This window comes from Hemicordylus capensis, chromosome 15 (genome assembly GCF_027244095.1).
Source record: "Hemicordylus capensis ecotype Gifberg chromosome 15, rHemCap1.1.pri, whole genome shotgun sequence".
In the NCBI taxonomy this organism is placed as follows: Eukaryota; Metazoa; Chordata; class Lepidosauria; order Squamata; family Cordylidae; genus Hemicordylus; species Hemicordylus capensis.
The window spans coordinates 1,397,682-1,413,444 of record NC_069671.1 but is presented as its reverse complement, the minus strand read 5'-3'; the positions used below and the strand labels follow the sequence as shown (position 1 = coordinate 1,413,444).

The window sequence follows — 15,763 nt, the reverse complement described above, 5'->3', positions numbered from 1 at the left end:
AGTAGGTTAGCCTGAGAGAGAAGTGACTGGCTCAGAGTCACATCCAGCAAGTCTCATGGCCGAATGGGGATTTGAACTCGAGTCTTCCCGGTCCTAGTCCAGCACTCTAGCCACTACACCACATACAAGAGATGCCCATAATCTTCAGAACAAATCAGTAATCAGAGCAGTGACCAGCCACTGTCATTCACAAAATCCCCATCCCAGTTATCACAAGTGAAAAGAACAGACCATCCTCATTCCAATTATATAAATTAAGAGAACTCCTGATCACCACCATCTGGCTCATCTATAACTGCAATACAGTATACCCTAATTATTTTTGGAACATGTTCTCTTTCTTACAGACGTGAGCATATATTGTCCCCCCACCCTCTTAAAAGCAATAATGACTTTAAAATGGAAAGCCCCACCAGTAACTAACAGATTTCTGCTGAACGTTAGAAGGAACAAACTTAAGAAATCTATATTTTTTATCAAGTAGAAAAGCTAAACAGCATATTAAAAAGTAATACCAGTCATTAAATAAGAATACAGAAACAAATATTAAGATCTATAAGAGAGGAATGATTTACCTTGCAACCCTGACTGCAGCATATATTTTATAAATTACAGGAGAACCATATGTATTCAAACCTATATTGTACTTCTCTTTCCAATCATTTATAACAGGTTGCCAATGTAACTCAAAAGTGTGCTTTATTTGCTATCCCATCCCTCAATTTGACAACCTCAATTGGTTTGGTCAGCTGTGCTATTTGCCAAACTGCAAATCTATTGTTAATATGTGAGCCATTTAGAGCTCTTCCATTTTTTACCTATGTGGTTGCTGCAAGTAGGTTCCTCAATGTTTTCTTGGAATATTTACAATCCAATCCAACAGCATAACCTTGGGATTTAAGCTCTATTCATCATCCTTCTTCCAGTATACTTTTGGATCTAAGCCACCACATGTGAATGAAAAATTGCTACCTTGGCACCTTAACCCCAAGAACTGGTATTATTTGAAGTTATTTTGCTCAGTACTGGAGAAGTACCAGCATCAGAGAAGCTGCACAAGGGCCTATCCACCACCAGCACAGGACCTCCAATGACTGTTGCTGGTGTTAGTCTTATGTTTCTTTTTAGATTGTGAACCCTTTGGGGACAGAGATCCATCTTATTTATTGATTATGTATCTATGTAAACCGCTTGGGACCCTCTTGTTGAAAAGCGGTATATAAATATTTTGTTGTTGTTGTTCAAGTGCCCTTTCAGGTTGGTACAAAGAGCTGCAGCTGATTTGCTGGCAAGCCTCCTTTCCCATTCTTCATCGGAAATATTAACTTGTAAATTACCTGTTCTTAATTCAGTTTCTTCCCCATCAAGTCCTTGGAATAAATGATGTGACAATGGACTGAATAAATTCAAACAGTGATGCTTACTGGTCTCAAAACCAAGTGCTATAACATACAGAGATGCCTTACACCAAGTCAGATAGCTTAGCACAGCACCGTCTACTCTGCTAGCAAAGCATGCACTCAACATACAACTGTGGCTCCCTATTTATTTAAAAAGTTTATGCCCCACCCCTCCAGTATACTACTGCACAGGGTGGCTCACATTTAAAAAAATATTACAACATAAAATCAGACTAATAAAATTAACCAAATTAAGCTAAATCAGAATTACAGATTTTAAAATTTCAAATTAAATATCATTTTTTAAAACACTTAAAGCTAAGAATTGTAAAAACTAAAGAACCTACCAGATATAAGCAACAGGTGAAACATTAAAATGCCTCTTTAAAAAGATCTGTTTTTAGTTGTTTTTTAGAAACACTGAGGGAGAGAGCATGGCGAAGCTCTACAGGGAGGGCATTCCAGAGCCAAGGGGCCATAACCGAAAAGGCCCTGCCTCTAGTCACCGCCAGCCGGATCTTTGTCAGTGGTAGGGCCATGAGCAGGGCCGCCCTCCTCTGTCTCTTGTCAACGCCAAGGTAAAGTAAAGTTGTGGCGCAGTATGAGATGATGCCTCCCACCATCTTCCTGTATCGCTGCTGCTTGATATAGGTGCTTCCCATAGTCTGGGAAACAGACCTGTGGGGATTCGAACTGGCAACCCCTTGCTCCCTAGGCACGTTACTTCTCCATTGCACCATTAGGTAGCTGTACAGGGATTTTAATTGGAATACATCCTCAATTATGGCACTAAGTCCCGTAATTTTATCAAGGGTTCATTCTCCAGCTCCCAAAATTTTGGGCTGGCTCCTAGATCCAAAGCAACTTTGCCAAGGCCTGCATCACATGGACTCTTGTTGGCTGGAGAAAGTCATTGTGGAGCCCCAATGCCTGCAGGGACACCAGCTGGCCACCCTAGCTCACACCAGGGTTTACCATATTTAACCAAACAGAAGACAACCCTGAACTTAAGACGACCTCCTTAAAAATATGGGTTAAATATTGTATAGTTATAGTATTTATCAAAAAGGAAGGGGACCCTAAATTTAAGACACCCCCCCTTTCTAAAATTAAAAAAAATTAGATTCAGGTAAATACAGTATTTTGGTGAAAGAAATATAGGGTTATAATCTTACACAGACCACTGCCTGTGGAAGAGAACAAAAACCTACTCCAGACAAGAGTCGCGGAAGCTTTAGAAAGTTGATTGCATTTTTGTTTTAAGTAACCAGGTCCCAACAAATCTGTGTGTGGGCAGGTGGGCTAATAAAATGTTCTAAAGTCATTTGCTAGGCTTAGCTGCAAGAAAGCATAGCTTGTAAGTTTTTTTTATTTTGCCCAGTCTGCCCACATTTTTCTCAACTTCCCAAGACTCCGTTTTGATGAAGTCCTAAACCCACCCACCCCTCTCCCATCATTCTGGAGAACCTCAGCAACATGCAGTGTATTTCAAGCCAAAGCAGAGCCAATCCTCTGCTCCACAATTCCCTGTTGGTCTTATAATGTAGTGCAGCCGTCTTTATTCTTTGTGTTCCATTTTTTGAACGACTGCCTTCCGACTGCGGGGGCGATTGCAGGGGGAGCAAAAGCCTTATTTCAACAGTGCCATGCTACTTACAGTTACGGATGCTATTCCAGTCAACTGCAGAAAAGAATGGATGACAGCAGAGGCCTTCATAGTCTAGTCTCTCTTTCTGCCCACATAGTAAACTCTGCACCAGATCCAGGAATTCTTTGCTGACTTCCACATCGCTGGGGAACTTCAGGAACCTCTGCCGTGGAGAACAATCTTATTCAGTAAGAAAGAGACTGAAAGGTGAATGCTGGGTTCCCAAAGAGCTACCTGAGCGGAACTTCAGAGCCTGCTTGTGCCCAGGGACATATGTGACTTATTTCTTTGACCACTATTCCCTCATGCTGTACTACAAACTGCTCTCTAACCTTCCCTTAGTTTGCAAAGCAGTTTGCTATAGAGCATCAGGGGTTGCAACTTGACCACCACCAACCCAAAGCCCCCTCAGATGCATGGAACAAGTTGCAGAATTTTTTAGCTCCTGGCCATAAAGTTATAGCACCCTTTGTAGAATCAGAGCATTCAAGTAGAATCAGCCCTGTGTGCAATTCCTTGAGAGCTTGGGAAAGCCATGGAATGGGGCATCAGTGGCAACATACCGCTACCTAAGGAGTGCGGCTTTCATATTCTTTTTTTTTTAAGACAAATGTTTACCTTTCTAGTTGCAAGGGTGTGCTTGAGAGTCCTTTGACAATGCCTGCCTGATGAAATCCAACATGCGAAATTATGATTCTCTGAATAAGCTAAGTAAGGTTCTCAGGGTTGGGGCTTTCGTGGCCCTCCCCAAAACTAGCAGAAGCAAATTGTGCAAATATTGATATGCCACCTTGATAGATCATTAGAACATGCATCCTTTACATGGATTATAGAATCCCGCATTTCCAGTCACAGAATTTGGGTTGGCAGCACAGAATTCTGTTTGTTTGCATTAAGTATAGGCTTAGGGAAAGCTCAAGATACAACCAATAGCCTAAGCCTAACCAGGTTTATTCTTAGAAGCAAGACCCATTAATGTCAGCTGGGCTTACTTGCAAGAAAGCATGCTTAGGAACTCAGCCTGAATCAAGTTTTTCTACTGGCTAGTTAGTGCTCATACACAAAGCCCCAACAATCCTGCTGCTAATTATACACAAGTATAACGCTTGAACTGTTGGAACAGAAAATAACTAGTGAAAGCAACAAAACTCTCATACAAAGCAAGACACAGGAACCTACCAGGAAGCTCTCAAAATGTGCCAAGACTAGGGTACCTGGAAATTCATGATGTTATTGGTCGTTTTGGTGGAGGTCCCTTCAGTGAAGGGAGATTTTCCATAGATCATTTCATAAGCGACCACCCCCAGAGACCACCAGTCACATTCCGATCCATATGAACTCTTGCCCTCACTGTTCAACATCGTTAACACCTCTGGGGCCAAATAATCTGGAGTGCCCACAAGCAACTTGCCATTCACCTAGAAAGCACAAACACACATGATGGAATTACAGATTATGTCAGAGACAGTATTTCAGGAACCAAACAATGTCTCATCATTCATACTCGTGGCATTCAAACGCGGGAATTCCCTCCCCACACACATACACCTGGTGCTTTTACGGTTTGCTCTGTTCTCTCTGGCATTTTATATCAGTTCACATTGTTGCTTTTATTCCCTCACTTTCCTGCGTTCTATTTTCTTTCTTTGATGTTTCTAATTCTTCTGTTTTGTTATTACAATTTGTTAAGTAACTTGATACTAAATGGATAAGGTGGGATACAAATGCCTACAATAAGTAAATCAGCAAGTAAAATGCTGGGTTAAAAGCAGCAGTTAAAATAATTTAAAGGACCTGAGGAAATATGAAGGTCTTTGCCTAATGCTGAAAAGACATAAAAGGGATCAATCATTTCATTCATTCATTCATATCTATGTGAACTGCTCTGGGAACTTTTGTTGAAAAGCAGTATATAAATATCTGTCCTATTTGTAATCATAGGAGAACTAAGTACGTGTTACACAGGAGTCTGAAGAACTGCACGCCAACGTGATCCTAATCAGGGTAAGGATCATGAGAAGCCGGCAGAATCAACACACTGACCTGGTCCCATCATGGCCCCTGCCTTGGGGAGCAAGTCTGAATCTCACCCTGAGGAGCCGGGGGGACCCTCCCTGGACCCAGTTCTCCCCCACCCACCAGGCCAGAGCCTGAGAGCGCCCCAGAGTGGAGCTCCACAGAACAGCCCTGGGAAGGTTCCAAACCCTTGGGCCCTGAGCCCACCCCCGGCCCAACTATTACACTCCCAGATATCTCCACACCAGTTCCAGCAACAGGCTAGGCATCATCCGATCGAAAGGAGGAGGAAGACTGCTAGATGGCAGGCCAAAAGGCTAAGGCTTCCACTCTCCAGGCAGGAAGGTAGAAGCCAGGAATGAGGCTCAGAAATGTGACCGAGCAAAGCCTCCCTCTGACTGCAGTCTGAACAACTTCTCCCAGGCCGCTGTCCATGGTACTGCAACCTGCCAGGCAATTCTTCGGGGGAGTTTGTCTGCGAGATGGGATGGGGCAAGGCAAGTGCAGACGGGATGCTAAACCGCCCTGAGCCATTTTTGGAAAGGCGGTATAGAAATCAAACAAACAAAGCAGTGCTCTTCACAAACCAGTGCTGCACTTTGCCCAGTGCTGGGAGAGAAGGCCTCGAAGGGCAACAGAGCCCACGTGAGGGCTGGCATCATTTTGGATGGTGTACACAAGCGTGCTGGGAATTGCAGCCCTTCCCAGCACTTTCCCCACGGAGCTCTTGCGAGAGGGCTCCGTTTCTCTTAATGGCCCTCCCAGCACTGAGAGAAGCTCAGGCCAGAACACTGGGAAATGGCTCTCAGACTGAAGACTGGGTGGTTTGTCATAGTGGCCCCTGCTTGAAAAACAGTGACTACTAGAGATGTGCAAACTGCTTCGGTTCGAAGCCCGGTTCGCCTCAAACTGGGGCAGTTCGAGTGGTCCAGGTCCAAACCAGCCCAGCCCCCCAAACAGGGGAGCTGGTCCGAGTTCGAACTGGACCGGTTCAGTGGTCTACACATAAAGGGGAATCCGGTGAGGATTCCCCTTTATGAGTAAAGTGGCGGAGGGGCTTTCTAGAGTGGCGGAGGGGCTTTCTACAGCTAGAGCATGCAGAAGGGGACACAAGGCTACTTACTTTAATTGGTGGCAGCTCCCCACCCCACCCGCCTCCTCCAGAGTAGCCCAGGCTGGCTGCAGCCCAATTTGGGCCTTCTCTGGCCCAGTTCAGACCTCTGCACATGCAAGCTCATTAATTTAGGTCACTAAAATGACCTCTGCGCATGACCAGGCTGCAGCCAGCCCGGGCTACTCTGGAGGTTGGCAGGGGGAGTCGCAACCACCGATTCAAGTAAGTAGCCCTGACTCCTCTCCCACACTCCGCTCTAGGAAGCCTCCCCGCCCCTTTACTCGTAAAAGGGGAATACTCACTGGATTAATCCCCGAACCGGCCCAAATGTTGGTCCAGGCCGGTTCAAATCCGGTTTGGATTTAAACCGAACTGGCCTGGCCAGTTCCATACACATCCCTAATGAAGACCACTGTGCTAAACCATGATTAGAGTTGTCCCTCCCCTCTCAACAACGCCTCCCCCCACAAAGACACAAGAGGAGAGTGAAAGCTTCTATTTCCTATGTAGTTTTAAGAGTGCAGCCTCCTATACATACAAAGTCATAGGACTATGGTTTGATAGCTAACTATAGCTAGAACAAACCACGATATCAAGCCACATTGGCAAGTCATCATCTCCAATTATGGCCAAAGCACTCATCTGCCAAGGTGCCTCTGCACATCTCCCAATAAACCCTCCTGTGTTAAAGGATTCTCAGACATGCATCAACTATGGAGTCAAACCAACAGATGTATCAATTAATACACAGCTCACTGTTGCCCACCTGAACTGAAAGTCTGACCTAGAATATCCTACCCTGCAACTGCAAGTTCTTGTGCAGAGAAGCCTGTAGGCCATGCCTGATCTTCTCCCCTAGGAACCTCCAGTAAGTTTGCAAAGGATCCCAGGGTTCCCGGGAACACAGCGTGAAAAGCACTGCTATATAAAGCAAATACCTATATTAGTAAGTGTTGCTAGCTTAAATAAAAAACTGACTTTCAACTAGCTTTAAAGAAAAACTTAAAATTCTAATAGCAATTTTGCATCTAACAAAAAAAAAAGTGGGTGGGGGGGGAAACTTAAGGCCAGAAAACTTGGCTCAAACCAAAAGAGCAATTCGCCAATACTCATTTCTATATCAAATTATATTAATTGCTCTAGTTTAAGAGGGGCTTGTTAGCATCACAAGAAAGGAAGCGTTCCAACCGTAATCAAAAACATCGTTATTCATCATCCATAAGACTTCAGTTATTTAATTACCCATTTCAGTTTCTTCCTGAATTAGCAGGCATGTCATTAAACTCAAGAATCAGGGCAGTCACCATCTAGCACATTTCATCAGCTACTTCAATCGATCCATAAACACAGGTCTCTCTTTAGGAGAATGGATATAGTTCAAACACGTTTTTTTAAGAAACTGTCATGGAAATCCCTAGCAAAAATTGATATTAACTCAGCAGTAAGGAGTTACAAAAGCCCACACTTTCTGAAGATAAATCCAATACATTTAGTACCGGTTAGTAGTAAATTTGCTATCTGCCAAACAGTTCTCTGAAGAGAGAGAGTGTGAGTGTGTGTGCTGTTTTTTAAAAACCTGTTAGCATATAATTTTAACAGTAGGTAGCATGGGCCTTTGGAGACAAGGCTGGTAGCCACTGGGGAAAAAGGCCTTCCCAATGGCTGCATCCCAATTATGCAGCTCCCTTCCTCTTAAGGAACATTCACCTGGCACCTCATCTACTGGCTTTTGGCCACCAGGTGGAGGCTGTCCTGTTTATCCAAACCGCTGGTTTATAGAATTGTCTTCAGTCAACCCCTGCTGACCGAGCAAAGAGACACCTTGTAAAGTGGTGATTCTCTTATATTTAGCAGGGGGAGAGCAACTAGCCCTATCCAGCCTCAGTACAGCATCGCTCCAGTGGCTGTGGCTGGGATCTGCCTTGTATTTCTCTTTAGATTGTGAGCCCTTTGGGGACAGGGGGCCATCTTATGTATTTGTTTGTTGTTCAAACCGCTTTGAGAACTTTGGTTGACAAGCGGTATATAAATATTCCTAGTAGTAGTAGCAGCTGTAGTAGTAATTGTTTGTTATGAGTTTTGAAACTTTTAATTTCCTTCTTACTATTGCTTTGAAGCTTGCGTTTTATCTGCTGATCATTTAAAACAATAAATTATTTGCCCATCAACAGCAAGATCTAGCTGAGGGAAGATTCTGTTTTGCTCCATATGCCATGCAGACCTAGTGGAGACGTAACCTGATGTTCAGCAAGTGTATGCTATATTCAAAGGTGATTAATCTTCTTACAGGAAAACTATACATGTATATATAAAACTATGGCTAAATCAACCGATTATAGCCTTATGTTTAAAAGTGTAACAAGACCCTCATAAACATATTTGCAAAGATACTGAAGCCCAATGTAATAATCTATATAAAGCTAGAAAAAGTTACAATAGGCACCAATAGTCAAATTAATGATACAGTTTTGATTCTTCTGTAGCATCTGGGCAACCCAAGGAGCTTATCTTTCAGATCATCTTGGGAGACGCTTCTCTGGGTGCCACCACCTGCAAGAGTGTGGTGTGTGACTCTCAGAGAAGCAGCCTTTTCAGTAGTGGCCCCATCTGTGGGGTGCCTGCCGACTTCTTTCAATACATTTAGGCACCAGTCCTGTTCCGCCAGACATTTGGCTTCTGCTTCTGTTTTAATTGGTTCCTGTTGGGTCTGTCTCTATTGGCAATGCCTCTACTGGCGGTTGTTTTCCATAGTTGACTTGAGTTTAACGGTTTTATCTCAATTGTAACTTGCCCCAAGGGCTTTTTCTAGTTGGGTGGTACACCAAGTTAATAAGTCAATCAGTCAGTCAATATTACCATTTTATTTGCCGTCATTTTGGCAGCTGACCCAAAGCCCACCAGCTTGATGTGTCCTGTTCGGTCAATCAGGATATTCTCTGGCTTAACATCTCTATAAGGAAACAGAACATGAATCAAGGCGGCTCTCTTTACTAATCCACCAGATCTGCTCTTACTGCAGTCAGTGGCATCAAAAGCAACCAACCAAAGCCATCTAGCCCAACCTGCTCCAAAAAACTCCACTGGACCACCATGCTGCAGCCAGACGTCTGTCTGGGGTCAGCAGGACGGACTGTATTAGGCCAACTTTATTCCACCTCCACTGGCTTCCAGTGCATTTCTGCACTCAATTCAAGGGGCTGGCCTGGGCCTTCAGAACCCTAAACTACCAGGGACCAGAGAACCCCAGGACTCCTCCCCTATGAACCTGCTTGAGATCTGCATACAGTTTGAGGCCCACTTTATTTATTATATTTATAAACTGCCTAATACATTAATCTTGAGGTGGTGAATCCAACAATTTAATGAATGAATCCAACAATTTAAAAACAGTAGAACAGAATATAGAACAGATTGGAGCTTGCATGCCACAACAAGACAGAATCATTCAGACCAGCTCTTCATTCATTCATTCATTCATTCATTCGATTTCTATACCACCCTTCCAAAAATGGCTCAGGGCAGTTTACACAGAGAAATAATAAATAAATAAGATGGATCCCTGTCCTCACAGGGCTCACAATCTAAACCCCCCCCCCCCAAAAAAAAACCACAGACACCAGCAACAGTCACTGGAGATACTGTGCTGGGGATGGATAGGGCCAGTTACTCTCCCCCTGCTAAATAAAAGAGAATCACCACGATAAATGGTGCCTCTTTGCCAAGTTAGCAGGCTCTACACAGTAATACATATCTGTGCGCCCCAAAGTACCTACATTGGGCCAATTCAGGTCAATCAAGCCAGTCACTAGCAACTCCCAACTCCCCCCCCCCATTTAAACGTCCAAGGCTAGGCTTCCCTTCAAAGATCCCCATGGGGGCATCTGGACTGCCCACAGTTCTTGGGGAGGACAGCTGGTCTTGTGGCAGCAAGCATGAATTGTCCCGTTTGCTAAGCAAGGCCCATCTTGGTTTGCATTTGGATGGGAGACTCCATGTGAACATTGTAAGATATTTCCCCTTAGGGGATGCGGCTGTAGCTCAGGAGAAGAGCAGGTTCACTCCTTCGACAGTCTCTTCCCTGTAACCTTGGAATGCCACTGCCAGTCCGTATAGACATTACTGAGCTAGATGGACCAAGGGTCTGACTGAGTAGAAGGCAGCTTCCTATGTCCCTAGCTTTAGCTCCACTCACCTCTGGATCTCAGGCCATAAGAGCCACTGAGATTTCCTCAGCAGAGAACAATGATAGATGTGAGTTGCTGGCACCATATAATGGGAACAACCAACAAGGAAGGGACTGGCATTATATAACTAACTGGACAATGCAACAGGCAGCGATTAATGTAATGTTGGTTGCAGCTTAATCTTGCAATGAAAACAATTAAAGCAAGTTCATCTAGAGGTGCTATCAGCTTTCATTTGTCAAACTTTTGATCTACCTATCAGAGAGCCAAACATTAATTGGCAGAAAGCAGCTGTAACTGATGAAACATAAAATGGTTCTCTCTTCCCAAGGCTTAACGATGCCGAGAAAATTCATCAGAAGTTCAGAGGCCACTCCTGCCGGCAACTCCAGTTACCAAACAAATCCCACACAGCCCCAACCAGCACAGATCCCAACGACGATTCTCAATGAATCGGGATTTGAAAACAGAGCTTGAAGTTGGCCTCAAAACCCTGGTTGATAGCCAACCCTAGATAGCATTAATTAATAAAGTTGGTGTTGAAATAAGCCTCAACTTGGACTCAGAAAAAGGGCAGAGGAAGGAGGACACATTCTGGGGCCCCGGTCCATTTTCCAGATAGGATTAACCTCTATATACCTTACTAGCTGCAGGTTTCCACAATGGCCCATTGGTATTTTAATAGCAGATCCCTATACTTGAGAAGATGGATGGATGGCAACACAAGAAGCTGCTTCATACCGAGTCAGGCCATTGGTCCACCTAACTCAGTACAGTCTTGTCTACACTGACTGGCAGCAGCTCCCCAAAGCACCAGGCAGAAGTCTCTCCCAGCCCTACCTGGAGATGCTGCCAGGGACTGAACCTTCTGCATGCAAAGCAGATGCTCTATCACTGAGCTATGGCCCTTCGCTTGGGGGTAGGTCGGTAGCTCAGTGGAAGAGCACCTCCTTGGCAGACAGAAGGTCCCAGGTTCACTGTCTGGCGGCATCTCCAGGTAGGGCTGGCAGAAACTGCTGCTTGGAGAGCCACTGACAAATAGTGTCAGAAATACTGAGCTCAATGTGCCAATGGTCCAATTCGGTATAAGGCAGCTTCCTGTGATCCTACACATGTCGGCCGGCTGCCCAAAATCCCACTGGCCATGCTCAAACCCTTGGCCAGGGCTCTCTGAATTCCAGCCAAGATCTGCTGCAATTCTAGAAGTGCATTAGAACTGCTGCCACCACATGCAGCTATGGAGCAGGATAGGAGCATACATTCCCCAAAGCAGTCTACAATACCACAACAAGCAAATTACATAAGATTAATCAACTGTCTCAGGCTGTTGGTCTTTGCAGGGGCTGAAGACAAGAGCTTACTTGCCTGGGCACTTCCTTTCTTGCCTTCCTCTCGGGGCATGCTGGTCTCTCAGTACTCCTGGGAAGGGGAGGGAGGGGCCGCCCCAACAGACCACACAGGCTGGTCTCTATGGGAGCTGATGTTATGCTCTCCCCTGGCCTGGGTGCCTCCTGGCTTGCCTTCCTCTCAGGGCACGCAAGAAAACTAATGTCCATTTTTAAAAATGACCATTCTTAGTGACTTGTTGAGATCATTGACTCACTTACCGGTGTACATAGCCCAATTGATGGACGCTGTGAATGGCCAGCACAAGCTCTGCTAAGTAGAACTGAACCACACTTTCATCAAGTTGATCCTCATATCTGTTTAAGAATGACAGCAGGTCCCCTCCAGGCTGATACTGCATAACCTTCATACAATTTCAGAAACCAAAGCAAAACAAAGATACAAAACTATAACATTTTGTTAAGCTTTTATACTGCAAAAGACCTACAGCATCAGCAACCACATTAGGAGAAGTATTTAAAGGAGAAGTCTGAAAGTGTTGAGCAGAATGAAGATATCTACAGCTTTTAGAACAGGAAGCTTTCAGCCTAGACAAACAGTGGCTTACACATGAAAAACCATTTATCAAATGACACAAGAAAGCATGGAAACAGAGCCTTTGACAGCACTACACATAGCAACCGAAAAAAATCACGTCTCTAGAACTACCACCTACAATCAAAAGAAAATGCAGAAGTTGCACTCATTTTTACAAGTCAGTAATTAAAGGTGAAGCTTGGGACTCTGGATACATTACCAATTATATTTTCATGATAGCTTATCTACTCCTGCTGAAAAGTATCGCTCCTTGTTAAAGCAGTGCAATTTAAAACATTTAGGAGACAAGGGGTACAGCTAAAGAGAGCCAGTCTCTGGATGAAGGCTGATGGGTGCAAACTGATGAACTGGAGCTCTAAGGCTTATCCTGGGGCGATTCGCTTAGAGACTCAAGCGCTCCAGTATTTCCCCAGTCCATCTCCACTACCGGAAGCTTGAAACCGGAACTCTTGACCTAGGCAGGACAAGAACTGGGAGAGAGCTTCCCCCGATGGAGACAGGAAATTCAGCTAAGTCCTGCCTCCAGACAGATGGGAGGAATAACCCTTGTCAAGAGGCTGTCCTCTCCCAAGGAAGAACAGGGCAGGCATGTGCTTAACAGGCATGTGGTTGTCCCAAACATTTGCTTTGGCCCTCACTCTTGAGCTCACTGTGCACAGTAGGAAAGAGGAGAAATATTAGCCACACACACCCCTGGATAAAACTCAGATCTATTTCAGTCCTGGTGTTTGGGGATTATTTTTTCAAAAGTAACATTAAAAAAATATTTAAACAGCTTATAATTGAAAAATGCAAATTAAATGCCAAGTGTTCTTCATTCTCAGATTCAAAAATCTGCTGTTCTGCAGAAAGCTCTCATCCTTCCTAACAGGAAGATTTAATGTATAATCTGATTTCCCTCTGTAATTGCTTTGAAGTGGATGTAGTGCAATCAAACTCAGTGCAATGGTCCTGAGCAGTCAGCAAGTTGCCCAGATTGTGAAGGTGAAAGCTATCAACCTATCTTACTTGAAGTGAGCCTGCAAGCACAATACTGTACTCACCAAATAAAGATTCTTGTTGTCCTGGAATGCATAGTGCAGTTCAGGAATCCAAGGGCTGGTATTCCGAGATAGTATGTTACGCTCTTCCTCAAAGAAGAATATCTGCAAGGCGTAAATATTAATAATCATGATAATAATCGAGCATGAAGGGGTGGGGGGAAAAAGCATGGGTTAGCATTATGCAGCTTCAGCAGGGTCAGTCACACCTAATTCGTCATTTTGAGTCAGAATATTTTTCTACAGAAAGTTATCAAAGCGCTTTACATTAAAAAAATGAATGAGAAAATGGTTCCCTGTTCCAATGGGACTGTCAATTTTTAAAAAGCAGCACAAGACAGACAACCGCAAAAGCCACTGGGAGGGATGCTGGGTTGGAATGAATAGGGACAGTTGCTATTTCCCTGATAAAGACAAGAGAGCAATCTGCTTTTTAAAAGACGCTTCTTTGCCCAGTAAGTAGCCACCTAATGGCACAGCGGGGAAATGCTTGACAAACAAGCAGAAGGGTGCCGGTTCAAATCCCCGCTGGTACTATATCGGGCAGCAGCGATATAAGAAGATGCTGAAAGGCATCATCTGATACTGTGTGGGAGGATACAATGGTCAACCCCTCCTGGATTCTACCAAAGACAACCACAGGTGTTAAAAGGTACCTCTTTGCCAAGTTAGCAGGGGTATACTTTTAAGAATAAGATGCACCACACAAAGTGACAAGGGCACCTTTCCACTATATTAGCCTACCTACAATTTCTGATGAAGTCAGAAATGGCAGGTCTCCATATCAATCTCCAACTGTTCATAGGGAGAGTGCGAAATTGGGATGCATATTTTTCTGCAGTTTTATACCTCACATTTGACCAAGATTTCTCGTTGCCTCTAAATGTCTATGAAAAATTTGAAAACAGCAGAATCAGAAAAGGAACCTACATGATCTTGTGCCAGTAAAGCCTTCTTGCTGATCACCTTCATGGCATAGACGTCACCAGTTGCCTTCTCTCTCACCACCTGCACGTCTGCACAGCGACCACATCTCACCAGTCCCCTGACTTCAAAGTCCTTCAAGCTGGGCTGGAGTTCCCGGAATTCTGCTATAGAATCTGAATCTGCAGAAGATCAGGTGGAGATTTTGCATTCAGGGGGACAATGTGGTTTTGGACAAAGAGGATGCGGGAAAACTGATATTGCTGATTTGGTCAAGATTTGTTTTTGTTTTCTACTTGTGCCTATTTTGCATTTTTTCTATTTTTGTTGCAGCTTCCAAACTGTCTTGTAGGGCAGCCCCACACACAGAGCATTGCCGTACTCTTCACCTGGACATAACAAGGAGCATGAGATCACGGCCAGGTTCACGGCATCCAGATCAGTTCCCAACTGGCACATCAGTCAAAGCTGGGCAAAAGGCACGACTGGCCACAGCAGACACCTGAGCCTCCAGGGACAGCTGTGGATCCAGAGGAACCCTCAGATTTAATGCATACTTGATCTTTTAAGTAGGGATGTGCAAGCCGGCTCAATTCAAACCGCAGTTTGAATCAAACCGGCCCGGTTCCGCCGGTCTGAGATCGAACCAAGAGGGCCCCAGTTCTAAAAGAACCAGTCCAAACCAGTTCAGGGATATACCTGTAAAGGGGAATCCAGCGAGGATTCCCCTTGACAAGTAAAGAGGAGGATTTCCTATAATAAGGTTGGGCAGGTGGGAGAGAAGGGTACTTTGTACCTTATCTGTAGTGGCAGAGATGGCAGAAACATCAGAGGGGTGGAGGGCAATGTCCGTGAACCAGTCCGGCTCGATTCAGTGGCCAAACCTGACCCTGTTCAGTGGGACCTGGAACCAGACCAGTTTGGTTCAAATTCGAACCGAACCGGCCCCCAGACAACAGGGCCTCCATCTTATCTGGATTAAGTTTCAGTTTGTTCAGCCTCACACCTCATCCAGAACAAAGCTGCCTCCAAACACCTCTTCAGAATCTCCAGTGCCTCCTTCAGATAGAAGCTGGAAGCACAAAGCAGAGATGTGCATCATCAGCTACGGATGAAATTTCAGCCCAAACCTCTAGATGACGTAGATCTTGAAAAGCGGGGGGGGGGGGAGGAGTAACTTTGTGACTCCCATAGACCAACAGCCAAAACAGAGCAGTAAGTCCCTCAGCACCATGATCTGGAACCAACGCAGGAAGGATCAGAGGCACAATGCAGTGCCCTCTAACTCTATCCCAGCCAGGCAACTCAAAATAATACTATGGTCAATGGCACTAAGAGTCACTGAGAAGCCCAAGAGAACCCAAACAGTACCAGCTCATCCCCCAGCCTAGGACAACGAAGGCAGTTTCCATCTCGCAACTGGGTGGAAAGCCAGACTGAAATGGATCTAGACACCAAAGTCCAACAGTGCAATTTACATCATGCAGGTCTCT

At 44.7% G+C, this 15,763-nt stretch overlaps 1 protein-coding gene across 20 annotated transcripts in view; it reads right to left on the bottom strand.

The window, feature by feature from the left end:
• The window catches only part of CIT (citron rho-interacting serine/threonine kinase), a 119,197-nt gene that overhangs the window by 97,774 nt on the left and 5,660 nt on the right, over positions 1-15,763 (bottom strand). For all 20 annotated transcript variants that reach the window (XM_053279099.1, XM_053279098.1, XM_053279102.1 and 17 more), the window contains exons 4-9: positions 14,277-14,452; positions 13,350-13,451; positions 11,970-12,112; positions 9,035-9,128; positions 4,263-4,466; positions 3,058-3,211 (exon numbers count right to left, since the gene is read on the bottom strand). In XM_053279099.1, coding sequence (XP_053135074.1) covers positions 3,058-3,211; positions 4,263-4,466; positions 9,035-9,128; positions 11,970-12,112; positions 13,350-13,451; positions 14,277-14,452 — 873 coding nt within the window. The remainder of the gene's footprint in view (positions 1-3,057; positions 3,212-4,262; positions 4,467-9,034; positions 9,129-11,969; positions 12,113-13,349; positions 13,452-14,276; positions 14,453-15,763) is intronic.